Source organism: Molossus molossus, unplaced genomic scaffold (assembly GCF_014108415.1).
Source record: "Molossus molossus isolate mMolMol1 unplaced genomic scaffold, mMolMol1.p scaffold_m16_p_2, whole genome shotgun sequence".
Taxonomy (NCBI): domain Eukaryota; kingdom Metazoa; phylum Chordata; class Mammalia; order Chiroptera; family Molossidae; genus Molossus; species Molossus molossus.
Window position 1 is genome coordinate 91,317,323 of NW_023425355.1, and position 26,758 is coordinate 91,344,080.

Consider the following 26,758-nt stretch of genomic DNA (forward strand, 5'->3'; position numbering starts at 1 on the left):
GAGGCCGGCGTGCGCGGAGGCTGGGCGGGCAACCCCAGTGGCGGCTGTAGCGCAGGTAAGGCGGGAAGATCTGCCCTCGCGACACTACCGCGGCTGCGACGCCCCCGGCCCCCGGACTCCTGCCCATGGGGCGAGAGCCAGAGAGCCTCTCCTCCGGGCCCACGGTCACGGGTGGGGCGGCCGGAGCCCCACCCAGGTGGCCCCCGGCTCGGTCCTGCGGTCGAGAGCTGGGCGGGGGAAGGAGGCCAGGGCCAGAGCCCGACAGGTGAGGGGCACCTGGGCTGCGCCCCAAATGCCGACCCGGGGAGGGACACTCTTGGGGTGGGGGGGCGATGCAGAAGTCAGGCAAGGTTTGTGCAGGCAGGTGGGGGCTTAAGTTGGCATGTCCCTATGGGTGTGTGCGTGTGTGAGAAAGGGAGCGCGGATGGGGCCTGATGACCCCCATCCGCTGCCGTGGGGTGTGGCCCTGGGCGTGGCTGCCCCTCTTGCCCATTCGATGTGTCAGTCCCACTGAAAATTCGGCCGCCAGCGTGGTAGGAGAGGAGGTTGGGCTAGACTGCCCCTGCAATGGGGGAAGGGTAGGGAACCAGGCTGGGCGCTGCCTGGTCCTCCGCCCCAAGGTAGGGGTGGGGGGCTTTGTTCTTCTCACTCTTCTTTACAAACCCCAGCCTGCACTCCCCGGGGCTCCCCTCCAAGACTGCACCAGATCTGAGGTCTCCCCAGAGGCACAGGGTGTGTCTGGAGCCTCAGTTTCTGCAGGCTCATGTGGTCAAGAAAGGGTACATCGAGTGAGATCCTCCTGGGCGCCCACCAGTGTGCGCCTGTGCACATGGTTGTAGAATGTGGATCCATCAGGTAGAGGGGTGGTAGGGAGGGCATCAGGGCCAGGGTTTCTGGAAAGCAAGATGCTCGGCTCAGGCCCTACCCCTACCCGCTGCAGGTCTTTTTGCCTGTTGCAAAGTCTTCCTACCTCTGGTTATGGGAAGGTCTGCAATTCCTATTACCCCCTTCCTAAGGCAAATTTTGGTTGGCAGGGATTGCAAAGAGCACCTAGTACAACCTGCTGCCCCCTACAGGATATCTGGAGCCCCGCCCATCACTGCCTGTCTCAGGGAGGCAGGCCTAGGGCCATCTGCCCCCTTCAAAGAGTGGGGGCTTGGCACCCCCCTCCAAATCGGAGATGCTTCCAGTTAACACCCAGAAGGCAGGGGTTGGTGGACAGCCCAGTGCCATCTCTGCTGACTCACATGGCCTTGACAGTGAATAATCCAGTCAGCCTTCCTATAAACTGCTTCTGAACCCCATCTTTCTTGTCCCCTGTGGAGTGGCTGGGGCAGGGGCCTGCCTGGGGTCTCTTGCCAGCTCCTTATTGTAGGGCAATGGGACTCAGCTGGGCCTGGCCTCTCACCTGGCACCGTGCCCATGTAGTGCCAGCATGTGCGCCCATGGGATCCTGAGCCTTTGGGGTTCTTGGGGAACTCAGGTGAGGGCTGGGACCCTCCTACCCCCAGCTCCTGGCCATTTTTCTATGCTGCATCCTGGTCTCTTTCCATACTTATTTATGTCTCTGTGTGCGTGATCTTATTGTGGTACACTTGAAATATACGGAAAAGAACAAAAGAAATTTAGAATCACTGGTGATATGATCACCACGAGAGAAACCCATTAGCACACCCCAGCCTCAGTCTCCTTCGTTTGCTACAACCTGCTCCTGAGAGGTTCCTCCACTAGTGCCCAGACCCATGCAGAGCACCGAGTGGGCACATAGCAACTTGAGGCAGCAGGGACCCCTCCCTGTGCAGTAATGAGGTCCCCCCTGCCCAAGGACTCAGTGGCCCTTGGGGTAGGCAGTCATTCACTGGGCAGCTGCTCACTGTCAAGTGCCCACTTGGGCCAGCTCACAACTGCCCATGGAAAAGCCAGTAATGAACCAGACTGACACTGTCTTCGTCCTCTGGGGGCACAAACTGGTTTTCACTTTTCCTTTGTGACTATCTGAAGGGAAAAAGGAGGCATGGAGTAAGGAAGGGCCTACTCTAGTGGACAGGAGCACACAGGCTACACTCCCATCAGCCTCTTTCTGCTGCTGAGGTGGGTGCCTTCCATGACATGTGCTTGGGCAAGACCAGCTGGGGAGAGTGGAGGAAGCAGCACATGTGCCATACTTGCCACTCCCCAGCCCAGTGACGCCCGATTCTCAGTTTCTTCTCTGACTTTGAATGTCAGCCTTCTTGGCTATCACATGAGGGTACAGACTCCTTAATCTCCAAGGTCCCTTTCAAGGCAAACAGTCCCTGGTGCCACTTTAAATGGCTACAACTGGAAAGAAGGTCTCTGGGGCACTCTTCTGGGCAGTGAGGGCCATGTGGTCTTGCAGAGTGGCCCAGCCTCCAGGAAAGTCTAGGAGAAGGTGTGATGGAGGCTTTTCATGGATCTCCTTTTTGGGCTAAAGGTTGAAACAGCTCTGGGGCCAGGAGGGGGTGTGGGTGCCCTGAGCCTAGGAAGGGCATGCTGTGGGGAGAATGGAATAGAGGTGGGAGGTCCTGTGTAGAGATCTGCATCCTAGCCAACTCCCCTACTCCACTAGGCTCCCTCTGAGCCCCAAGGGCCCCGCCCTACCCCGTGATTCAGACAATGGGGAAGGCATGGGATCTGAATCCCCTTTCAGGGTTCCCAAGTTGGCTGCTGCATTTGCCCTGCTTCTTCCCCTGATTGGGAAGGTTAGGTTTGGGTCCCTAGGTGGGGCCCAGCGCCAATCCTGAACACCCCTCTTCTGCTTCACCACCCCCTTACTCTCCAAGTCAGTTACTCACCTCTCTACTCCCCCCCATCACCTTTCCCCTCCCTGCTCAGTTGGAGTTTCACTGTGGGGGTGCACCACTCCCCTCTCCCTCCACTTGCTTCTGCCTGCTCCACCCCTCCCTGTATGTGCACTGGATTCTCTCCCTCAGCTTTCCCTTTTGTCTAGCTTCTCTCTCTGTTCCTCTCCCCTCCTACCTTATCACCTCTTTCATGTCCTCTCGATTAAACTTGGTCCCTCTGAGCTCTGAGCCCAGCACATGTCCACCGGGCTCCATGACTTTCCATTGGGCTCAGACCTCGTCTGACCTGGAGGGTAGACAGGAGGCACTTGGTCATCTCCTGCCAGAGGACTGGGTTAGCAGGGCCAGCCTGCCTTCTCCCCAGATATCTACAGGATCTTTGTGGCTTCCCAAAGGTTGGTGAGAGGGAGGAGCCTGGAGGGTGGAGAGTTCCTCTGCAGGGGGAGGGTATGGACTGCTGGTTCTTTCCAGAAGCTTTTCTTTGTCCAATGCCCCCCACCCAAGGCCTCAGGAGCTTGCCTGGGTCCTCCATGTTTCCCACAGGTCATGAAGCTGCAGAGGGAGCACCCAGGCACTATCCTGACACTCATGCCAATCCCTGGCCCTAAACCCAGTAAGGACAGCTGTGTTGGCCTTGGGATTGGGTGGTGCGAGAGGGCAACAGCACTCTGGGCTTTGCCCACTTGGCCATGGGGGCCTTCTGAGCTGTCTGTCTTGATGTCAGCCTGATGGTGGAGCTTGAAGGGGGGGTATGAGTCTCAAGGAGCCCCCTCCCCTCAGCTCTCTGGTCTAAAACAATCACAGCCAGACAAATTGGGGGAGGGCAGCAGGGCTGGAGGTTTGTATGCGGGATGGTTTTGGGTGTGTGAGTGTGTACATATTCCCATATGTATGTGTGGGGATCATATATCTGGTTGCATGTGTGCATTCGTGTGTGTGTGTGTGTGTGTGTGTGTCTGAGAGAGAGAAAGAGAGAGAGAGCGCGCGCGCGAGCGAGCGCTTGCGTACACAGATCCTCCTATGCCCACATGAATCCCTCGGATGTCCCTACTGGGCCTGCGCTAGAAAGGGGTGGGACTGATGGTGGTGGCTTCAGAGACTGGCATGCCTTGTTGCATGATGTGGGGCTTCCCGTTTGGGGTGCCCTCTGGCCCCTCCCCTGGCCGCCTGCGTTCATGCCTTAGGAATGCCTGGGATGACAGAAGCTACATTGTCCGCCCCCAGTCTTCCTGTGCCCCCTCTGCCCTTTCACCCATTGGGTGTGGGGACCCCTGAAGGGGCTGGAGGAGCCTGGCAGTATCTGAGCCGTTTCTAGACGCCCAATCCCCACCCCCATCTTGGGGTCAGACATCCCAGGACTGGTGGGTCTGAGCAGCAAACTCGGGAGGCATGGGACTTGGTGCCTCTTCCTGCGGCTGGGCCCCGCTTGCCTCTCCACTTTACTCAGTACGCTCTCTCCCCGCTCTCTCCCCGCCTTGCTTGTCTGCTCTGCAGCTTCTCTCCCCTGGAGTCCTGGAGGCAGGCCCTGCCAGAGCATACGAATAGAACGTACATTGCCCCTCTGGCCTAGATCCAGAAACCCCCTCTAGTCCCACGTTCATTTTTCAGGTCAGGGGTTTCAGGTTTTGTTCAGAGTCTACTTTCCAGAGACAGAGGAAGGGCTTAGAGAGGGTGGAGGTGCAGCTTTTAAGCTGTGAGCAACTGTACATGGGAAATGTGGCTGTACCGCTGGCATTCTAGAGGTCTGGGAGGCCAGAGTCTTGGCCCCTAATCCACTGGGCCTCAGTTTCCCCTTCTGCACAGTGCTATCCCTAAGTCCTGACTGGAGAGAAGGGCCTTCCAGGTAGTCGAAGCCTCTTTGTGAGGAGCCCTTGGTTTTAAGAAAGGGGTCGGAGCAACCCAACATTTTGGATAACTGGAGGGGCCCAAGAAACCCAGGCTGTCCCTGAGTTGAACAGGGAAAGAAATTTGTTTTCTCTTGGACAGAGTCCTTGAATAGGCAGTGTCTTTGGATGGGCTGTCAAGTAAAACCCAAGGTTGAGGGATGGGCTGGTTTCTGCTCTGTGCTGAGGGTCACATCCTACTTACGCATGGCCTGCTTCCAAGATTTTCCTCCCTGCTTCCCACATTTGCTTGCCATCTGCCTAGCAAATAAGCCCTTCTCCAGGGTGCAGGATGACTTGGAGGCCATTCTCATCCAGGCTCCTGACCCTCTGGGTACACATGTTGGGAAACCAAGTCTCTGAGAGACAAGCTGACCCCCAGAGGAAGAAGAGCCTCTGAGCCATCTAGAACCCCACCCCTGGTGAGCATCTGACCTTGGACACAGTATTCTGGTTTTCTGAGCCTCAGTTTCCTCATTTGTAAAATGAGGATAATGATAGCACATCCTTCCCACGAGGAGATTTTAAGGATTAAATGAGTGATGTGTATAAAAGTGTCCCTGGAATGTGGTAAGTGCTATGCATGAATTTACTTGATAAGATGGGGCAGCTGACTGTGACCTGGAGACAGAGTGTGTGTCCAGAGAAAAACTGTTCCTGCCAGTGAGATTCCCCCTTCCTGCCCCAGTGTAGACTGTTCTCTTTGCTCTCCCACAAAGGGTTAACCTCCGTCCCACCCCTTCCTCATTCTTTAAGGAGAATGGCCCTCTACAGGTAAGCTTTTGTTGCCTTGGAGACCTCAGCCTAGTAGGGGCTGAGGGTGTACTCTGGATTGGGGTAGGGGGGAGACTTTCCAGAGGGGTGAGGCAGGGAGCACAGAAGATGAAACAGCAGTCCTTGAAGACTTCCAGGCCCCCAAGTATCTGTGGGGGCTCTCACCCATCAGCCTCCTTTATGTATTATCTAAATAATCCATTAGGCTGCAGCAAGCTTTCCTCTAGGCTTCCCCTATCTCTGCCAGTGGAGGGAGCTGGGCTCCATCTCCATGGAAACCCGCCAGCCACAGCCTGGGGGGGGGGAGGGTGAGGAGGAGACTTAAAGGAACACAGTGCATGGGATGTAGGTGACACCCACACCCTCATATACACACAGAAAGACTCCAAGGCCCCTACCAGCCCTGCTGAGGAGACAATCCAGGCATTGGTGTCACCATACATGCCCCCAGACCTACAGATATGCAGGCGTGGCACCCACACTCTAACCATCTCCCACATGGGACACTGAGCCCCCAGCCCTGCTCCCACTCAGGCCTGCCAGGTCACAGCACTGCCATTCTCAACACTGGGCTGGAGGACCTTCTTGTTACTTATCCCTTGGGCAGGTGCATTTCCATCAGATGGGAGGGGCAGAGAGGTCTCAAGGCAGGATATGAGAGATGGCAGGAGGTGAGCACATGCAGGGTACCCTTAAAGGTTCCCAGGGTGTGTGTGTGTGTGTGTGTTCAGGGAGGAAAGCAAGGCACCCCAAGTCTCAGCCTGGCTCCATGTCCTCCCAAGACACACCCCACCCCTGTAGTCAGTGGACAGAGGTCAGAGGAGAGAAATTCCAGAGGCACAGAGGGGCCAGGGTGTGGCCAGCGGTGGATCTCCTCCAGGTCCCACTGAGCCCTTCCCTGCAGGCTCCAGTGGGCCTGACCTTGCCAACCTCATCCACTTCAGTGCCTGCCACGCCCTTTCTCTCTGCCAGGCTGTGAGTGGTGTTTGAGGCCCCCAGGGGAGGATGGTTCCCAGCTGGACCCACGGAGGAGCAGTCTGCCTTTGTTGTGACCTCCCCCAGCATAGTGATGGGTTTATGCAGTGGGTGCACATGCAGGTGTGCACATGGACACTCACTGTTGTGCTTGTGAACTCTTGGGCTTCCCTGCAACCCCCAGCCAGGTGGCAGCTCACTCTGCAATCTCAGAAGAATCCACTGTGGTCCTCTGGGTCCTTCTTCCGTTCCCCTCTTCAGGGACGGGGGTGGGGGGGGGCGGTCACCTGCTCTCTGAGGGCCAGCAGTGGCTCATTCATCTTGTCTTACTACCACACCCTTGCTCCAATGCCACAAGTGGCCAAGGACCTGCTGCTCTGTCTCTGTCATTGTTGTTTTTCTCGTGAGGGCTTTGTTTGTCTCTCTGGTGCTGGCTCACAGCTTCTCTACTCCACCCTGTCTATCAGTCCAGCCTGACTTCCAAGTCCAAAAAAGCCCCCTCCTCTGACTCAGGTTCATCTCCTCTCCTCCTTCCCCACCCCTTGTCTGGTGCATCTCCCAGGGACCAGTACACAGGAGAGTCACCACTAGGCCTGTATGTACACACACACACACACACACACACACACACACACACACACACACATGCGCGCCCCTCACTGTTCTTGCTTGGCCACTTCTCATCAGTGCTTTCTGCAGCTGTCTCCCACCTTTTGTACTCCTTTCCCCTCTGCTCTGTCTTTCCCTGCTGCCTGGGTCTCTGTTTCTGGATTCTTTATCTTGGTTACCATGGTGGTCCAGCATTTGTCTTTGTCTTCCATTCCCTCCCCCAGCCCTACTTCTCAGCTTCTCCAGCTCCCTCCTGCCTCTTTCTCGCCCTGTCTGTCACCCTTCAGTCTTCCCCAGTCTGCCCCACCTTCACAGTCATGGCCTTGGCTCCATCTGTACACCAGCTTGTGGAATACTCCCTCCCTCCTTCCTTGCCCCTGGGCGGGGGGGGGGGGGGGGAGCTGCTGAGCTGACAACCTGAGCTGCTTGCTCTGTAATTGCCAGAGGAATGGTGAGAGATCAGAGACCCAGCAGCAGTGGGAGGAGAGGGGGCAGAGCTGCCAGCTTTCAGGGAGCCTTTCAACCTGGCTCCTGCCTGTCTCTAAGTGCCTGGGAAGGTGGCAAGCTGGTTGGCAAATACCAGGAGACAAAAAGAGGTTGGATATAAGACTGAGGCATTGGTATGGGGCACACTGGGGACCAGAGGTTTGGGGGATTGCATTTCCCCAGTGAATACACCTAGGGTATATATACCACACCCCGTTCTGGGAGCCTAGATTTGGAGGACAAATGGAGAAGCTGGCATGACAGGGAATATCATTCCAGCAAATGGAGCACTTGGGCCTCCTCGAGTGCAAGTGCAGGAAGGTCATTCTTTGAGTGTCTTTTCTTTCTTCTCCCTCCCCTCCCCCTCCTAAAACCAGAGCACTCAGAGCTCCCAAGGCTGCTGTTTGATCACCTGCCCTCTGATCTGAGTCTCCTACTGCTTCCTACAGGCCTTGAAGTTGAGGCCAAGGCTGCCTAGGACCCACCCTGCTTGCACTAGCTTTGTAGGGGAAGGTGGGGGTGGAACAGGTCTGCTGTTGCTCCTCCCTTCTGGGCCCCATCTCAGCTCTTGCAAGTTGGGAATTGGCCATGTGTTTGCCACTTCCTCTCCTCCAAGTCATTCTGGCCTTCAGCCCATCCACATTGACCCACTCTGGTGCTTCTCCACCTCCCCCTGCAGCATTGGGTGAGGGAGTCAGAGCTCCAAACTGACTGCTATTCACCACCATCAGTTTTCCCTGCCCATTCCCCAGGAAGTCTGTTGCATTTGTCACTCTTCATTGATCACCTTACACAACACCAATTTTTGGCTCCTGGTTTCCTCCTGATGGAGTCTAGATATCTTAGCACAGCATTACAGGACTCCCCACCCACCCCTATGGCAACCTGGATGAAGCTTGCCCCCCCCAATAAGGTCCTGGCTGGCATAAGGAAGATGCCCAGTATGGACTTGGTGAGGGCATCTAGACCCAAGCTCCAGCCTGCAACCTCTCAACCACTCAGCATCCTGCTCTTGCCCCTATTCCACTTCCACCACTTACCTTTCTCACATCTTTTCCTGTTTGGAGTCAAAGTGGTCTGTCTTCTTGGGAGTCTGTTTCCTTTTCAGAAGTTGGGCCTCCCAGGCAGTGGAGAGGTGTCAGAAGCACTGGCCCAGAGCTTTCCCTGACCCCTGCCCTGACCCTGGCCTGGAGCATATGGAAGTGGGGAGGCCACAGTCATCTCTATTGCCCCCTGGGGGCCTGAGGGACAGCAGAGAGGTGCTTTCCTCCTTCCCTCCCTTCCCCCCTTTCCTCCCTCCCTCCCTCCCTCCCTCCCTCATGTCACTTCCCGAGGTCAGGCTTTCTTCCCCCTTCTTTGTTCATTTTCCTCAATCTATTCTGTGAAATGCAGCTTCCTTGGGCCCCTTTCCTTCCTTCTCTGTCTCCACTTCTCGAGCCCCTCACCCCCTGCTACATTTTTAGGCCTGTACAGCATTCAAGAGCCCATACCAATGAGACTGTGACAAGAGTTTTTCTCTACATATGTGTGCAGCCATACTTCTGTGTGCACACAGAAATAGCCCACATAAGGATTCATCTGCCACAGATACAGACAAACACACAAGAAGACACATACAAATGTGCTTCTGCATGTACACACACAACCACATAAATACTGATGTGCACATCTGGCTACATGCAGATCCACACCCACACTCATGCCCACAGGCACCTGCTTGCTGGCACATCCAGTCACACATGGGAACAACATGCACAGAGCGGCCTGTGGCATGCCCAGGGGAGCTGATTCAGGCAACAAGTTGGTGCTGGAGAGGCAGCTGATGGGAAAGGCAAATATAGAGAATAGGAAGGGAATGAAAAACAACCTGGAGGCCCAGCCAGTGCTTAGTCTCTTCGAAGTTGGGGAGTGGGGAGGGAGGAATGGGGGGAATCGGCCAGCCACAAGCTGGGGGAGGAAGATGGGGGGCGGGGCCAGGAGCCCTGGCCGCCCAGATGTTAGTCACTAACAACAGTCCGTTTTCTTTTCTCTCCTCCCCCACCTTTTCCTTCCCTCCTCCCATCTCCCAGTGCCCCTACCCTCAGCTCCCACCCCAAGCCGCCCACCAGCCCCCTTCCCACCGGGCCGTAGCCTGAGCCAAATCAGGCCCGCTGTGCCGCGCCAAGCTGCCGGCGCCGCCGGGAAGATGGCCATGGCGCTGCGGTGCTTGTGGCCTCTCCTCCTGTGCAGTCCCTGCCTGCTCATCCAGATCCCTGAGGAATGTGAGTAGCTGGAGGGAGCCTTGGCACCTCCTTTCACCACCGTGCTTGACTCCTCTTTATCTTCTAACTCCTCACCTTTTTCTAGTTCTGGGCCCTCACCCCTCCTTTCTTGGGCACGGAGTGGGCAGGGGGTACGCGAGTGGGCAGGGGGTACCCAGGACGTTGGGTACCTCTGGAGAGAACAGGATGGAAGGTGCAGGGTGTGTCAGCACCATGGACGGGGAGCAGAGCAGCGGACAGGCTGGGATTTTCAGCACCACGGACAGCGAGTCTGGCACTGGACCCACCTCCTTGGTCCTCCACGGTGCTCTCCCTGGATCCCGAGGGGTGTGGTGGGTGGGGAAAATGAGGCTGTCCCCAGTGCTCAACTAGCTTGTGCAAAGGCCTGGATTCAAGTCTTGATCCCACTTTTGACTTGGGTAATCTCATCTTGGGCCCATGTAGCCCTATGAACTGAGACAGGAAAAGACACCTTGCGAAGGCCAGCAGGCTTCTGGATCCTAATGATTTGATGCATAGTTATTTGGTGGGTCTGGGAGGTGGGGCTTCTGAAGCATTACATTTGTAGGGGATCACAGGTAGGTGGGGGGGTGTTTGGGAATGTAACTAAAGGGTTGTGACTGAACATGAGTATTTGTGTATGCTTGTGAGTTGGGCAGACTATATGTTTGTATATGTGGATGTGCGTGGTTATGATTGACTAAGTGTGGATCCTGAGTGTGATTGCTGAGTGTGATTTTGATTTCCTATATGAGTAAGATTGTGAATCACCAGAACTATTACTGATTGGTCAGGTTTGAGAAGGTCTGTAGATATTTGACTATTAACATTTGATTGTAGGGGGTCATGTGTGCATATGAGTGCCTGTTTGTGTGGGGGAGTATGTTACTGTGATGGTCTTTTCTCCTGAGTGTGAGCAGGAGATGTAAATACTATTGTAAGTGGCTGTTGGGCTTTTAGTGAGAGGCATTTTACAAGATAGTATTTGTGTATCTTGAGCCTACTCCTTCGATAGCTCCAATCCCTCCCCTCACCTCACCTTGCCATGTTTGTCTCTGAGCCTGGACCTGGAGGAGGTGAGTGTCCCTAAAAGATGAGCTGGGAGCTAGGAGCAAGAAAGACTGTTCATTCCAGGAATGGGACAGGAGCCAAAGGAGGTGGGCTTAGAAGATACCTGGCATTGAGGGGCAGTGAGGGTTTAGAGGAGATGGAAAAGGGTTGACAGAACAAATGTGGGGGATGCCCCCATAGATACACACATGGAGTCATACCTATTTGGGCTCCCCCAGCTACAGATGCACTTGGACACATGCATGGATAGACAGACAAACCAACTGTATCCAGCCAGGCACAGAGATACAGAAGGGGCAGAGACCCTGAGAGGACACAGGAGGCACACAGACATGAATATATGTACACATACACATGCAAGTGAGGGGGTTTAGACACAAAGGAACAGTCATCCACACAGACATAAAGGCAGGTGTACAATACAACATTGTACACTGAATGCAAGCATATACACACAGTCTTCAGATGTACTCTGGCAAGACACACCCCTGTACAAATACACTGGCAGGCACTCACAAAAATACTGCAGTACATACCAGGGCATCCACACATGTGCTGGTCTCACACTTTTTACACATTCACACATATGTACTCATCCTCCTTTCCTCTCCATCTCCTCTGAGTTCCTTTTCAGGCCTTACCCTGGGTATCGGCCCTCCCTGCTACCACTTGGGCTGCTGGGCCATCTGGCTGGTTGTGTCTGTGCATGGAGAGGCAGGGAGAATTTGAAGAAAGGCAGGAGTGAGGAAAAAGAAGTAGGCCAAAGACCATGGCAGTTCAGAGGCTGCCCTGGCCACTGGCCTGCACTTGGTATTAACCCCGATACAATATGACCCCAGCTCAAGCTTTCTCCCCAGCCATTCCAGGCCCCTTTGTCTTCTTCTGCTTTCTCCACCCAGTCTATTTTCCCTATCCTGTAGTCCCTGTCATTGTCTCTTGCTCTTGGGCTGCCTGTACTGGCCCCTCCCAGCTCAGGGCTCTCTCTGCAGTGTCCCCAGGGAGACCCCTCCTCTCTCCTGGGGACCCTTACACTGAGGTCTTCTGCAGGCACAAAGCTTTCAGAAGCAGCCAACTGCTACCTCCCCTGCCCTGCCTTCCCTCCCTCTCCTCCCTCTTCACAGCCACCCTGGCCAGTGCTGGGCTGAGTCCTGTAACTGGGCAATGGCTCTGGCCTCAACCCCAGGGAGCTTGGTAGCAGGCTGGGAGGAAGGAAGGGGAGAAAACGAGGGCTGTGTCAGCCCTGCGGGCGATGGAAACACAGATACAGCAGGGCCTTTGGGAGGATTTTGCAGGGAGGGGGCAGCTGGGCTCTGAAGGCTGGGCCTGGGTAATTGAAAACACTGAGCCCCGCTAATTGGATTAGGAGGGAAGTAGGCTGGAGCAGGGGAGGGTACATTGGCTGTTGGCTGTCTGCCTCCCAGCCTTCTAAGGTATCCTGGGTGGGGGGGTCAGTTCTGAAGTCTCTGCCAGGGAGATGTAAGCATCTATCCAAAGGACACTCCTTGTTAAAGGCACACATTTCTTTTCCCCTGCCCTCTGGCACAGAGGCCTGGCTCCCCCTGGGCATTGCCCCACCCCTGAACCAGTGATCTGGGCCCTGTCCTGTCCTGGGTCTTGACTTGCCACAGCTCCAGCCCAACATGTGCCTTCCACGCCATGTTACACGCCATACCATCCTCTCCTACCCTCCCCTTCCCCAGGGGCTTTGCACATGCTTACTTCTTCCCATGGCATCAGGCCTCCTGCTTGGGCTATGTATCAACATTTCTCTCCACTTTCTCCCTTGCTGCCTGGACTTCTCAGATGAAGGACACCATGGTAAGTGGGGGAGGGTAGAAATGTTTTCTAGGAGACCAGGGAGAGAGGGGAAGAGGGGGTGCTAGCATGTTCCCCTCTCCCTCCTCCTCTCCTTGTGTGCCATGTGCCCTGTGCTGGTTGCTATCTTTTTTGGCACTTGGGTCCTTGTCCCGTTGTCTCAGACTGGAGGCCCACCTCTGCCTCTCCCTCTCCCTCTCTCTCACCTGTGTGGGTTGTCTTTGTTCTGTCAGTGCCCTAGCCTGGCTTTTCTCTGTCACTCTTGCTGTTTTTTTTCTGGTGCTCTGTTCTCTGTGATCCCCTCTCTCCCTGTGAGCAGTTAGTCTTTGGTTTCTGTGTCCTTGGTTTTGTTGTCTCCTTTTTTTTTCTTCCACACCCTTTGCCTCTCTCTTTGGCTTCATCTCTTTCTCTTTTAGGTATCTTTCATTGTAACTTTTTTTAAAATATGTTTTTTATTGTTTTTTTTTTTAGAGAGAGAGGAAGGGAAAGGAAGAGAGACATATAAACTTCAATGAAAGAGAAACATCTATCACCTGCCTCCTGCACACCCCCTACTGGGCATGTGCCCTGACCGGGAATTGAACCAGTGACTTCTTGGTACATGGGTTGATGCTTAACCAACTGAGCCACATCAACCATGTTCTTTGCAACTTTTGTTGCTGCTTTTTCTCTGTTCTGTTTCTTTCTACATTTGTGCTATGTCCCTTTCTCTCTTTTCATGTCCCACATGCCTATGGCAAAGCTAGTTAGTCTCTTGAGCTTGTTCTAACTTTTCTCTCACTCCCATGGCTCTGGGGCCCCTAGGGCTCTAGACTCTGCTTCTCTCATGATGGGATGAGGGTTGAGGCTATGATGTCATCCTTACCACCACTCTCCCCATCCTGTCCCCAGTGATGGAGCCACCTGTCATCACAGAACAGTCTCCACTGCGCCTGGTTGTCTTCCCCACAGATGATATCAGCCTGAAGTGTGAGGCCAGTGGCAAACCCGAAGTGCAGTGAGTGACCTTCACCCTCTAAGCCCTGTTGTTGACTATTGACATCAACTTCTAGTCCTCAAGCCTCCCAGACTTCCAGCTTCCGAGCCCAGAAGCCCCAGATCTGCCTCATCACCCTTGGTCCTTGCGCTGTCCCAGCTTATCCCAGGGGCCCCTGGCTGCTACTGCCCTTGCCTCTGGCCTATTCCAGCTCCTGACCCAGGTTCCAAGGGCCTCAGTCCTCTGAGCCCTTTTCTGCCCACAGGTTCCGCTGGACTCGGGATGGCATCCACTTCAAACCCAAGAAGGAAGTGGGTGTGACTGTGCACCAAGCACCCCACTCTGGCTCTTTCACCATCACCGGCAACAACAGCAACTTTGCCCAGAGGTTCCAGGGCACCTATCGCTGCTTTGCCAGCAATAAGCTGGGCACCGCCATGTCCCACGAGATCCAGCTCATGGCTGAGGGTGCGAGGCACTGCAGGAATGGGGGAAAGGCCTGGGATACATGAGAGGGTCCCTGACCAGGTCTCAGGGACCTTGTGTGAGAGCTATGGGCTCAGGCTTGTTGGCCTGATGGAGTGGGTGGACGATTGATTCTCTGCCTGCATTGTCCCTCCCTCTGGCCTGCCCTGTCTCTGTCTGAGTCATTGCCTGGGCTTGGGCTTCTGTCCCCTCTCCATCTCTGCAATCCCATTTCCTTCTCCATCACTCTTGGGTCATCTCTCTCCACTCTGTCTCCTTCCCTCTGCTTTCCCTCTTCCCTCTCTCCTGCTCCTTCTCTCCACCTCCAACCTGGCTTCTCTGGCTCTGTCTTTATCTGTGTCGCCCTTTCCCTGGGGTTTTCCCTCTGCATTCCATCCTCCTTGAGCTTTCTGCCTCCCAAGCTTGCTTCTCCTCTCTCTGCCCCTCTGGTTACCTTGGGAACTGTTGCCATGGTTTCTGTGTCAGGATGATGGAAGGGTCTGCGATTCCTGAATCCCTCCACAGCTCCCCTCCCCCACTGCTGCACCTCAGCTTCTCCCCACCCATCCTTGTCCTGTCCTGGGGGTGGGAGCTGAGAATTGTGGAGCGTTAACCCTTTACAGCCATCTGGCCTGCCATCCTCTCCTGCATGGAGTGCCAATCTCAGCGCTGAGCCCAGAAAGGACCCAAAGTCTCTGCCTCCCTTTATGCGACCTTCCTTATGGTCTTGCCCTCTCATGCTCTCAGTCTTCCTTCCACCTTTCCCCTACTCTGACCTGCTTTGACCAGGAGCAGAGTTGGGACCCATCGTGCTGGCATCTCTGTCCTACTAGGTGCTCCCAAGTGGCCAAAGGAGAAAGTAAAACCTGTCGAGGTAGAGGAAGGGGAGTCAGTGATTCTGCCTTGCCACCCTCCACCCAGTGCAGAGCCACTCCGGATCTACTGGATGAACAGCAGTGAGTGCCCACAAAGGGCTGATGCCTGGGGTGGGGGTGCCAGTGGGCATGTCTTCCTGGATGGAGGTCCTGACCTCTGCTTCCTTTACCCCCACCCCCGCAGAGATCTTGCATATCAAACAGGATGAGCGGGTGACAATGGGCCAGAATGGCAACCTCTACTTTGCCAATGTGCTCACCTCGGACAACCACTCAGACTACATCTGCCATGCCCACTTCCCTGGCACTCGGACAATCATTCAAAAGGAACCCATTGACCTCCGGGTCAAAGCCAGTGAGTCCCAAAGGCTCTGACATACCCCCACTCCTCTCTCACCCTCAGGCCTGGCCCATTCCCTAGATCAGAAGACCTTGGTCTTCCTCAAGGACAGCTTGACTCCCACCTCAACCCTGCCCAGACCCCTTCCTAGGTGGCAAGAGCAGAGATGGGGCCCTCCCTTTAGTAGAGGATGAAACTGAGACTCCACAGGCTTGTTTGGGTGTCCAGAATCATCCACTCCCTTGTTCCTCACAGCCAACAGCATGATCGACAGGAAGCCGAGTCTGCTGTTCCCCACCAACGCCAGCAGCCACCTGGTGGCCTTGCAGGGGCAGCCATTGGTCCTAGAATGCATCGCTGAGGGCTTGTGAGTCCAGGAGCCCTGGGTGGGGTCGGGCAGGGTCTCTGCTGAGGGGCGGGGCTCAGTGACCCTGTCCTGTCTCCCCTCCTCTCTCCTCCTTGGCCTCCCTGCACTGTGGCCCTGGGCAGCCCCACGCCCACCATCAAGTGGCTGCGCCCAAGCGGCCCCATGCCAGCCGACCGAGTCACCTATGAGAACCACAACAAGACTCTGTATTTGGCGGATGTGGTAGAAGAGGACGATGGCGAGTACCGTTGCCTGGCTGAGAACTCTCTGGGCAGTGACCGGCATGCCTACTATGTCACTGTGGAGGGTATGGTGCCTCTGCTAGGCTTGACCCCTGCCCTGTTGGGTCAAGGCTTCCAAGAATGACCTCTGGGGCTTTGGTGGGCAGCTCAGTTGGTTAGAGCATCATCTTGATGTGCCAAGGTTGCAGGTTCGATCCCCGTTTGGGACACATACAAGAATCAACCATTGAATGCGTAAAATAGGTAGAGCAAGAAGTTGATGTTTTTTTTTCTCTCTCTCAAATCAATTTAAAAAAGAAAGAATCAGAAAATCTTAAAAAAAAATGACCTGGGGACCGAAGTTTACAATGCCCACTGTCACAGGGTCCGAGGAGGGGAGCCAGGATGGGGGCGGGGACGTGGATCTGGGCTGTGGGAAGAGCTGGCTGCAGGCTTCGGACTCAGGGAGGCTCTCCCCTTCCTTGCAGCTGCCCCGTACTGGCTGCATAAGCCCCAGAGCCGTTTGTATGGGCCAGGGGAGACTGCTCGTCTGGACTGCCAAGTGCAGGGCAGGCCTGAACCAGAGGTCACCTGGAGGATCAACGGGATCCCCATGGAGGGTGAGAGGGCCTGGGGCAGGGGCAGGGAGCATGGGGAGCCCTGAGGAATGGGGGAGGCAGAGGAGAGGCCTCAGCATGGCTCACTGCCCTGGCCTGTGGGTCCACCTGCTATATGCACAGAGCTGGCCAAGGACCAGAAGTACCGGATCCAGCATGGAGCTCTGATCCTGAGCAACGTGCAGCCCAGTGACACGATGGTGACCCAGTGTGAGGCCCGCAACCGGCACGGGGTCCTGCTGGCCAATGCCTACATCTATGTTGTCCGTGAGTGCCAGCAGGCTAGGCTTGCCTGCCCTCCCCTCTGTGCCTTCACAATCTCCAGTCTGTCCCTGCAGCCCACCAGGCAAGGCCACCAGGCTGACTCAGCCAGCAGCTGGTTTATCTACCACTCTGCCTTTTGTCTCTCTGGGGCCCTTCACCCCATCTCTCACTTATCCTCACAACAGCAGGGCAGGGGGTGCGGAGAAAGGGCAGAAGAAGCAGCCTCAGAGAGTGTCTGGTCTACCTCATGTCACCTTGGCCAGGATATGTTCAAGACCGACATGGTGGCTCTTTCCTGGAGCCTCAGGGAAGTTGGGGACTGGGCAGGAAGGGGTAGACTATCAGTAGGGCCTCAGATAATTGGTAAAACTTGGGTGGCTGGGACAGGGAGGCACATTCGAGGCCAAGAGAGGCTCAGCCTGGTGGGAGCTTGAGCTGGGCACAGGGAAGCAAGATGAGTAGGGCTCCTCAGGGGACTCTGCCCTCTGTGCTCTCTCTCGTGACTCCTCCTCCTCCAGAGCTGCCGGCCAAGATCCTGACCCCAGACAATGAGACCTATTTGGCAGTTGAAGGCAGCACTGCTTACCTTCTGTGCAAGGTCTTTGGAGCCCCTGTGCCCAGCGTCCAGTGGTAAGTGCCCCCACCCCAGCAGGGGTGATCTAAGCCATCTTGTGGCCTAGGAAGCCAGGGAGGGCAGGGGAACACAGCAGTGGGGTCTGAGCTAGGCCCACCCTGCTGTGCTAGGCTGGACAAGGAAGGAAAGACCGTGCTACAGGACGAACGCTTCTTCCCCTACACCAACGGGACCCTGGGTATTCGAGACCTCCAGGCCAATGACACGGGACACTATTTCTGCCAGGCTGCCAACGACCAAAACAATGTAACCATCATGGCGAACCTGCAGGTCAAAGGTCAGGTGACCCCCCCCATGCGATTACCACCTCCAGGAGGGATGGTCAGGGTCTCTGGAGGACACCAGAGTGACCCTCCCTTCCCATCATTGCCCTCAGATGCCACTCAGATCACACAGGGGCCCCAGAGCACAATCAAGAAGAAAGGCTCAAGAGTGATATTCACCTGCCAGGCCTCCTTTGACCCCTCTTTGCAGCACAGCATCACCTGGCACAGAGATGGTCGAAACCTCCAGGAGCTTGGGGACAGTGACAAGTGCGGGCCCAGCCCCAAACAGGGCTCAGTGGAAGGGGACACTGTGGGAAAAGCAGAATGTCCAGATCTCCTGGCCTCTTCCATGGGGGGAGCACTGCTGCTTTGAGGGAGAAGGTTCTGGCAGGAGAGGGAGGGGAAGGGAGCAAAGCACAGATGATAGAAAGTGGTGGGTCCACTGGGAGCATAAGGACAGGCATCTCTCCTTCCCCTTCCCACCAGGTACTTCATAGAGGACGGGAGCCTGACCATCTACAGCCTGGACTATAGCGACCAGGGCAACTACAGCTGTGTGGCCAGCACAAGGCTGGATGTGGTGAAAAGCAGGGCAGAGCTCCATGTGGTGGGTGAGTCGTAGGGTGGTAGCAGGCTCATGGCCTGGAAGCATGGGGGCACCAGACTTTCGAGCACAGGGGCCCAGGTTCACATTACAGGGCCCTTTTGAGCTGGAGGTTAGCTCTTTTGCCTCAAGTGTGGGCCAGAGAACCCATCCTCTGTGACCCTCAGGGAGCCCTGGGCCTGTGCCTCAGCTGGAGCTGTCTGATCATCACCTGCTGAAGCAGAACCAGGTGCGCCTGTCTTGGAGCCCCGCTGACGACCACAACTCTCCCATTGAGAGTAAGAGGCCTGAGCATGATGCCTTTCACCTCCCCCACTACCACCCCCACTAGCCCTGCTCCTCCTGGGCTCTGGCTCCATGACTGCCACCTCCCTGGGGCTCATGGTTCCTCATGCAAGTCGGAGAATACCAGTTGCCTTGGGCACTCATTCCCTCAGGAAAAGCCAGACTTGTACCCCCATGACTCCTCCTTCAAGCCACACACTGATAACTCCATTGTCCATACTCACTTCTTTTTGCAGAATATGACATTGAATTTGAAGACAAGGAGATGGCTCCTGAGAAATGGTACAGTCTGGGCAAGGTGCCTGGAAACCAGACCTCCACCACCCTCAAGCTGTCACCCTATGTCCATTACACCTTTAGAGTTACTGCCATCAACAAATATGGCCCTGGGGAGCCCAGTCCGGCCTCTGAGACTGTGGTCACACCTGAGGCAGGTGAGCTACCTGGGAGAGGTCTCAGTCGCCAGGGTCCCCAGGCTCTTCCAGGAGGGCCTACAGAGGCGACTGCACCCCAGCTCCTCTGCTTTCAGGTTTCCCGAGGGAGCTGTGGGGATAGGGTTTCCTCAGGGCCAATTGGCGCCTAGTTTCCAGGGCCGGAATGGGCCCTTCCTTCCTTGCTTCTCAGACCTTCATTGCCTCGGCAAGAGCCCACAGCATTGATGTGTTAACAACATATTACTTTCCAGCCCCGGAGAAGAACCCTGTGGACGTGAAGGGAGAAGGGAACGAGACCAACAATATGGTCATCACTTGGAAGGTGAGGGGGCCTGGGCTGAGCTCACCCCTGGACATCATGCCAGGACCCACGTGTTTGCTGACCCCTTTGGCTGTGCTAAGGACCAAAGGATGACTGGGGATGTGAGGCTGGGTCACAGGTTGGGGGTGGGTCCCAGGAGGGGACTGCTCTTGGCTGACCAGTTCCTATTCTGCTCACCCCTGCAGCCACTCAGATGGATGGACTGGAACGCCCCCCAGGTGCAGTACCGTGTGCAGTGGCGCCCTCAGGGGACACCAGGGGCCTGGCAGGAACAGATCGTGAGCGACCCCTTCTTGGTGGTGTCCAACACCTCCACCTTTGTGCCCTATGAGATCAAGGTCCAGGCCATCAACAGCCAGGGCAAGGGCCCCGAACCCCAGGTCACCATTGGCTACTCTGGGGAAGACTGTGAGTAGCGGGTGTGGAGCCTGCCTGCGCCTTCACAGCCCACGCCCCTCCCACTGCGCACCCAGCCCCTACCTCTTGATAGTACATTTCTTAGGAGGAAGAATATTGTCTTAGATAACCAAAGTGCCATTATGGAAGTCCAGAAAGTTAACATTGATACAGTACATTTCTCTAGTTGGCAGTTGATATTTCAATTGTATCAGTCAGTGCTGTTTTTCCCCCAGTCCAGGGTCCAGTCCAGGATCCCACACTGGGTCTAGGTGCCCTGCTGCTTTCCTTCCCTTGAATGTGAAACATTATCAAATATTCATTTTGATCACCTGGTCAAGATTTTCTCTGGTTACTCCTCCCTGTAGTTAATATTTTCTGCCTTGCAACTAATAAATAGTCTTTAGGGAGTGACCCTGAGGCCATACAAATGCCCTGCCCCTCAAACTGCTTGCTCTCATAGAGCATCCAAACCCATCTTCCCCCGAGGGAGGGTTCTGGGCTGGCCTCAGGATGCCACAGGCCCTCAGCCATGTTACTGGCTGTTTCCAGACCCCCAGGCAAGACCTCAGCTGGAAGAAGTCAAAATCCTCAACTCGACTACCGTGCTGGTCAAATGGTGGCCTGTGGATCCAGCCCAGGTCAAGGGCCACCTCCTTGGATACAATGTAAGGGTTCAAGGTGTGGGAGCTGGGGAAATCCCTGGGGTGAGGTGTGAGGCCACCAAGAGTGAGCAAAGATTGATGGCGGGCCACTGCCACCTTCCAGCTGCTCTTCTGAAAGTCCTTAGGTTGTGGAAAGGGTTCCCATTGAGGGCAGTGGGTAGCATGTTACCAGAGGTCACTGCTGGATGCCTTCTGCCCCTTTGGGGTCTCCTGTTACCTGCAGGTGACATACTGGTTAGAGGGCAATCAGAGGAAGCACAGCAAGAGGCACATCCACAAAAGCCATGAGCTGGTGCCCGCCAACACCACTAGCATCATCTTGGGAGGCCTGCAGCCCTATAGCTTCTATTGCCTGGAGGTGCAGGCTTTTAACAGCCGGGGACTAGGGCCTGCCAGCGAGAAGAACTTCAGCACCCCAGAGGGAGGTGAGCTTTGCACCCTGTGACCCTGTCCCAGCCCCTCCTCACTGTCCCAGAGTGAGCCTGGGTGAGGACCTGCTGCTCGTCTCTGTGCCCCGCAGTGCCCAGCCAACCTGAGGCGTTGCACCTGGAGTGCCAGTCCAACACCAGCCTGCTGCTGCAGTGGAAGCCTCCGCTCAGCCACAATGGCGTGCTCACCGGCTACGTGCTCTCCTACTACCCACGTACGTATGTTGTGGGCCCAGAGCCCCAGGCCAGCCTGAGCAGGAGATGGAGGGGAGCTGGAGTGTGGGTAGAGCTGTCTGCCAAGACTGACCCCGTCCCTGCCTGTCCTTACAGTGGATGATGGGGGCAAGGAACAGTTGTCCTTCAACCTTTCAAACCCTGAGCTACGGGCATACAACCTGACCAGCCTTAGTCCCCACCTGCGGTACCGCTTCCAGCTGCAGGCCACCACAAATGAGGGCCCTGGCGACTCCATTATGCAGGAAGGAGGCACCATGGCTTTATCTGGTAAGGTAGAAGGGCTGAGGAGGCCCTGCCAGGAAGCCAGGCCCAAGAGGGCAGACCTTGAGCTGCCTCGAAGTCCCACACTCTCCTCTTGCTCCCCAGGGCCCCCGGATTTTGGCAACGTCTCAGCTGTGGCTGGTGAGAATTACAGCGTGGTTTCCTGGGTCCCCAAGGAGGGCCGGTGCAACTTTGGGTTCCAGATCTTGTTCAAACCCCAGAGGGGTGAGCACAATGGGGCCTCCGGTAGGGAAGGGGCTCTGGGCCCAGAGGGGCTGAGGGTGGTGTGGAGCCAGGGTGCTGCCTGGCACTCCTACTCATCCCTGTTGCCCTCTCGCCCCTGCAGATGAGAAGGCAGACGCTTCTATCCTACCACAGTATGTCAACTACAGCCAGAGGTCCTACACGCAGTGGAACTTGCAGCCTGATACTGACTACGAGATCCACTTGCTCAAGGAGCATGTGGTCCTGCGCCAAATATCTGTGAGGACCAATGGCACTGGTGAGGCCCCAGAGAGCTGGGAGCACTGCCCAGTTAGCTTCCCTCTGCCCCAGCTCAGCCACAAGCACCCTAAGCCCCATGGCTCCTTTCTCCTCTCAGAATTTGGGTGCCCATTGGCCCATGACGGAGAAATCCAGGCCCCTGAAACGGCCCGTTTTAGTATCCTATTTTAACTTTCTACGACAATCATTTTCTCAGAAGGTTTTCCTCCCTGCCCCTGTTCTCCAGAGAGTCCCCGCTCTGGCGTCAATTACAGGCATCCTGCAGCCCCAGGTCATCACCCTCCCCACCTGGCCCTGTGGCATCTGTGGCCCAGGCCTGCCACTGCCCCTGCCAATTCCTTGAGGGCAGAGGGGTTGTGACAAAAAAGTGAGGCTCGCACACAAGGCCATGAACCTGGGGGCATTGGCTTGGGCTGAGGGTCTGCAGTACCCAGGGGCTCTGTCTCACCCGGGACTGGGCTCTACCCATCAGGCCGAGTGAGACTCCCTCCCCCCGGCTTTGTCAACGAGGGCTGGTTCATCGGCTTCGTCAGCGCCATCATTCTCTTGCTCCTCATCTTGCTCATCCTTTGCTTTATCAAGCGCAGCAAAGGTGGCAAGTACTCAGGTAATTCTGACCCCAGGCTACCCTACATCCCTTCCACAAGTCCTCTGTGGTCCCTGCGCTCCTGGTAGGACAGCATGGGCATGTTGGGGGCAGATAGGGGCCCAGAGCAAATGGCAGCCAGGCCCATGTGAGGTGAGTGATACACCTTTGAAAGTTTCTTGCCTTCTGAGAGCTGCCAAGACAGTGCTGGGGGCGCTCAGAGCACAAGAGGGAGTGCCTCACCTGTGTCCCCCACCTGGGGATGGGGCCGTGTCCAGGGATAGGCTACAGAAGCCAGCTCCTCTCTGTGTGTCTTCAGTAAAGGATAAGGAGGACACCCAGGTGGACTCTGAGGCCCGGCCGATGAAGGATGAGACCTTTGGTGAATACAGGTGAGCTGGGGGTGGGAACATTGCCAACACACTGCCCAGCACCACCCTCACTTTCATATCTGACCCTGTCTCTCTCTCTTCTCTGTGCTGCTGGGTGACAACAGGTCCCTGGAGAGGTAAGACAGGGGTGGTGGGAAGATATTGTCAGACCCTAACTGGCAGGGACCCTCCTGCGGACAATGTGTGCTTGCGAATGCCAGGCTCTGCGCTCCCCCAGCTCCCTGTTTCAGGGTCAAGCCAGCACCTCCAACTCCTCTTCTGTACACCGACACTCAGCTTCTAGGCCTGTCTGTCACCTTCCCAACTCCCCACTCTGGACTCTGCAAAGGCTGACACCTGGATAGGTCTCTTATCTGGCTCACCTACAGGCAAAGAGCCAGGCCCCGTGAGCCCCCCGGGCTGAGTGTCCCCTTGCTCCCTCACACTGCCAGGATTCTGAGTAGGCTCAAACCTTGCCCTTCTGGTGGTGTGCATGCCACTTGCCCTCCCAGATGTGTGTCAAGGATGAGAACCTGTTCTCCATTGCATTCAGAGCAAATGGAAGACAAACAAAACCTGGGCCACTGGGGCTCCGCCATGCCTCCCAGCCAGGCCTCCTCCATCAGGCCAGCACCTGCCAGCTTCTGCTGGGCCCCACTGGGCAGCCTCCCACTCCCTCCCGCCCTCTGCCCCTGCAGCGACAATGAGGAGAAGGCCTTTGGCAGCAGCCAGCCATCCCTCAATGGAGACATCAAGCCCCTGGGCAGTGACGACAGCCTGGCTGACTATGGGGGCAGCGTGGACGTCCAGTTCAACGAGGATGGCTCCTTCATTGGCCAGTACAGCGGCAAGAAGGAGAAGGAGGCAGCAGGAGGCAATGACAGCTCAGGGGCTGCCTCCCCCATCAACCCTGCAGGGAGCCTGGAGTAGTGGGGTCCAGCCAGGCAAGGCCGGCAGGGTGCAGCCCAGGGTCAGGCCACAGGGGAGTCAGAGGCCAAGACTCCTAGCCCAATGCCTGTTCTGGGTCCCTGACCTTGGGACTGAGGCCCCTCCCTGTCTCCACTAGGCCTTGCCCCAGTCTCTGGCCCTGGGCCTGTGGGAGGCTTGAGTTGGGAGCAGAAGAGAGGATCTCACTGCTTAATCCCCTTCTGACTACCCGCACCCACTTTATTGCCAAAACCCAGCTGCACCCCTTGTTGGGCACACACTGCTTTGCTCCAGCTCGGGGGCCGGCTGATCACTCACATCAGGAGCCTTCAGGTGCTGTCTTGCCAGCCTTCGGGCAGACAGAGGCTGAGGTGGTCAGGGAGGAGAAGTGGGGATGGCCGCAGAGGGGTCTCCCAGATGCTGCCTGGTGGGATCGTCTCAGGACCAGGACTGACACCTTCATCCCCAGCCACTCCTTGGCCAGCCTGGCTGGGACTGAGGATAGAATTTGTGTCCCCACCATCTGCTCCCTTTTCTTTGCCATCTCTGCTCCAACCGGGGTGGGGGCTGGGTAAGCTGGCTATGGGTGCAGAGGAGGCCATCTGGAAAGCCCAGAGTTCCCATTTGCCAGTATCACCCTCCTCCCACTGCCCACCCCACCCTGTGGCTGGCTTTTAGGAGCTCCATACACACGCTGCCTTCGGTACCCACCAGACAACATCCAAGTGGCCTCCATCACTGCCAGGGTGCGGGGCGGGCACACCTCCTCCCCACTTCCCATGGCCCCTGCCTCTCCCAGCTGCTACCACACTCTAGGACCCCTTAGCAGCCCCCCAGTCTGAACACTTTCCTTCCTCAGCCTTTCCCTCTGCCCACCTTGGGAATGTAAATACACCGTGACTTTGAAAGTTCCTACCCTCGCCCTTTCCCCATGTGCCACTAGTGTGTAGGCAGATGTCTGAGTCTCTAGGTGGTTTCTAGGTTTTATAGCAATTAGCTTTGATGATCCCATCCCAGGAAAAATAAAAACAGACAAAAAAAAAAAAAAAAAAAAGGAAAGATGGGTTCTCCCAGCTCTGCTGTGCTCCTGCCAGCAGCCCCATCTCCCTGTCTGCCTTTGCTTGGTCTGTTGATGAGTCCTTTACAAAAAAACAAAAGTATATATATATATGTATATAAATATCAGAATTATAATAGGCAAATAAAAACCTGGAAAGGAAGAGAAACTGTTGTGATTTTACCGAGCACAATTTCCCTGTCATCTCCCTCACTGCCTGCAGTGGGCCAACTTCTGTTTCCCCTTCCAGGCCATGCTGCCTGCGCCTCTCTCCCCTGGGGACTCCCAGGCAGCTCTGGGCTGTCCTCACCATGGGGCCCCCTCATTCCTGCAGCGGGCCAGGCTCGGGCAGAGTGTGGCTGGGACCCAGAAGCCTCTTTTTTCTCTGATGTGACATAACAACAAATAGATATATTTCTCTCTCAAATCAATTAAAAAACAAACAATAGCTGAAGATATATTTCTCGTCCTCCTTTGCACCTAAGTGGGGCCAGTGCAGTCTGAGTAAAGGGGCAACCTCTGGGCTGTCCCCTTAAAGAAGCAGAGAATGCCTTTCCCGGTCCGTCTCCTCACCAGGGGGAACGTAAAACGCCAATCTGAGGGTGGGCCCTGCAGAGCCATCGTGAACCACCGAAGGGAAGCTGGCTAGTGAGAACAGTTGAGCAGCAACATAAAAGGAACCTCTGCCCTGGGCTGCCTCTCTGCATGTTTAAAAAAATTAATAGACTTTGTTTTTTACAACAATTTCAGCCCTGGCCGGTTTGGCTCAGCGGTTAGAGCGTTGGCCTGCGGTCCTGAGAGACCCGGGTTCGGTTCCCGCTAAGGGCGCGTACCTCGGTTGCAGTTTGTCCCCGGCCCTGGTCGGTTGTGCGGGTGGCAGCCACTCGATGTGTCCCTTCACGTCAATGTTTCTCTCTCTCTCTCTCTGTTCCTCTCTCTCCCTCCCGCTCTACCTGAACAGAAAATGGAAAAATGTCCTCGGGTGAGGATAAAAAAACAAACAAACAAAAAAAAATACAACAATTTCAATTTTACAGAAAAATTGGGCAGAGAATAGAAAGTTCCCATACAGAGTTTCTCACTCCCGACCCGCAGCAGTTTCCCCGTTACTAAATCTTTCATTGATGTGGGACATTTGTTACAACTGATGAGACAATAATGGTATGTTATCTTTTTTTTTTTTTTATTAGAGTAGAGAGAGAGAGAGAAAGAAACATCAATTTCTTGTTCCACTTATTTATACATTCATTGGTTGCTTCTTGTATATGCCCTGACCAGGGATCGGACCCACAACCTTGGCATACTGGGGATGACACTCTAACTAACTGAACTACCCAGCCAATAACAACAGTTTACATTAAGGTTCACTCTTGGGGTTGTATGTTATTTGGACAAATGTATAATGACATGGATCCACCTTTACAGCATCATGCAGAGTAATTTCACTGCCCTAAAAGTCCCCTAAAAATGTCTTTATTGAGGGTTAGCAGACATGAAATAAAGTGCACATCTGAGTTTTTTTTACCTACGAATACACACTCAGATCTAAGCTTTAGAACATTTTCGTCACTCCAGAAAGCTCCTTCATGCCTCCATCCTGCCAATACTGGCATTGTGACGTCATTCATGTGGCTGTCTGTCAAATCTTCCCTCCTGTTCATTGCTGAGTAGTATCCATTGCATGGGTGCACCCCAACTTAATTATCTATTTTCCATTGGTGGACATTTGGGGCATTGCCAGTTCTGGCTATCATGGATAAAGTGGATATATGCAGCCCTGGCCGGGTAGATCAGTTGGTTACAGTTGGTTAGAGTATTGTCTCGATATGCCAAGGCACATAAAACAAGCCACCAATGAATGCATAATTAAGTGGAACAACAAATCAATCTCTCTCTCTCAAATCAATTAAAAACAAGAACAGTGAGTATATGCAGTCTTTTTTCGGGAGTGAGGGAGAGG

At 55.3% G+C, this 26,758-nt stretch overlaps 1 protein-coding gene across 2 annotated transcripts; it reads left to right on the top strand.

The window, feature by feature from the left end:
* L1CAM (L1 cell adhesion molecule) lies at window positions 1-24,766 on the top strand. 2 transcript variants are annotated; one of them, XM_036271255.1, is made up of 29 exons: window positions 1-55; window positions 9,619-9,810; window positions 12,685-12,699; window positions 13,588-13,693; window positions 13,938-14,140; window positions 14,971-15,093; window positions 15,197-15,367; window positions 15,608-15,719; window positions 15,842-16,026; window positions 16,429-16,560; window positions 16,681-16,824; window positions 17,340-17,451; window positions 17,566-17,732; window positions 17,832-17,988; window positions 18,208-18,332; window positions 18,493-18,603; window positions 18,847-19,044; window positions 19,296-19,366; window positions 19,552-19,774; window positions 20,315-20,430; window positions 20,651-20,852; window positions 20,948-21,070; window positions 21,186-21,359; window positions 21,459-21,578; window positions 21,700-21,855; window positions 22,330-22,464; window positions 22,763-22,835; window positions 22,940-22,951; window positions 23,513-24,766. In XM_036271255.1, exons 2-29 carry the CDS (start codon window positions 9,735-9,737, stop codon window positions 23,742-23,744), a joined length of 3,774 nt encoding a protein of 1,257 aa, XP_036127148.1. In that variant the 5' UTR covers window positions 1-55; window positions 9,619-9,734; the 3' UTR covers window positions 23,745-24,766. The 2 variants fall into 2 exon arrangements, with proteins under 2 accessions (XP_036127148.1, XP_036127149.1); XM_036271256.1 differs by lacking the exons at window positions 1-55; window positions 22,940-22,951 and having other exon boundaries at window positions 9,647-9,810.
* Window positions 24,767-26,758: the final 1,992 nt, after the last annotated feature.

What these genes read in the sequence shown, in the direction of transcription:
- L1CAM (XM_036271255.1), top strand. Translation starts at nt 9,735, where the DNA reads ATGGCCATGGCGCTGCGGTGCTTGTGGCCTCTCCTCCTGTGCAGTCCC. An exon ending in TGCCTACATCTATGTTGTCC is followed by an intron (nt 16,825 to 17,339) that starts GTGAGTGCCAGC and finishes CTCCTCCTCCAG; the next exon opens with AGCTGCCGGCCAAGATCCTG. An exon ending in TGGCTACTCTGGGGAAGACT is followed by an intron (nt 19,775 to 20,314) that starts GTGAGTAGCGGG and finishes GGCTGTTTCCAG; the next exon opens with ACCCCCAGGCAAGACCTCAG.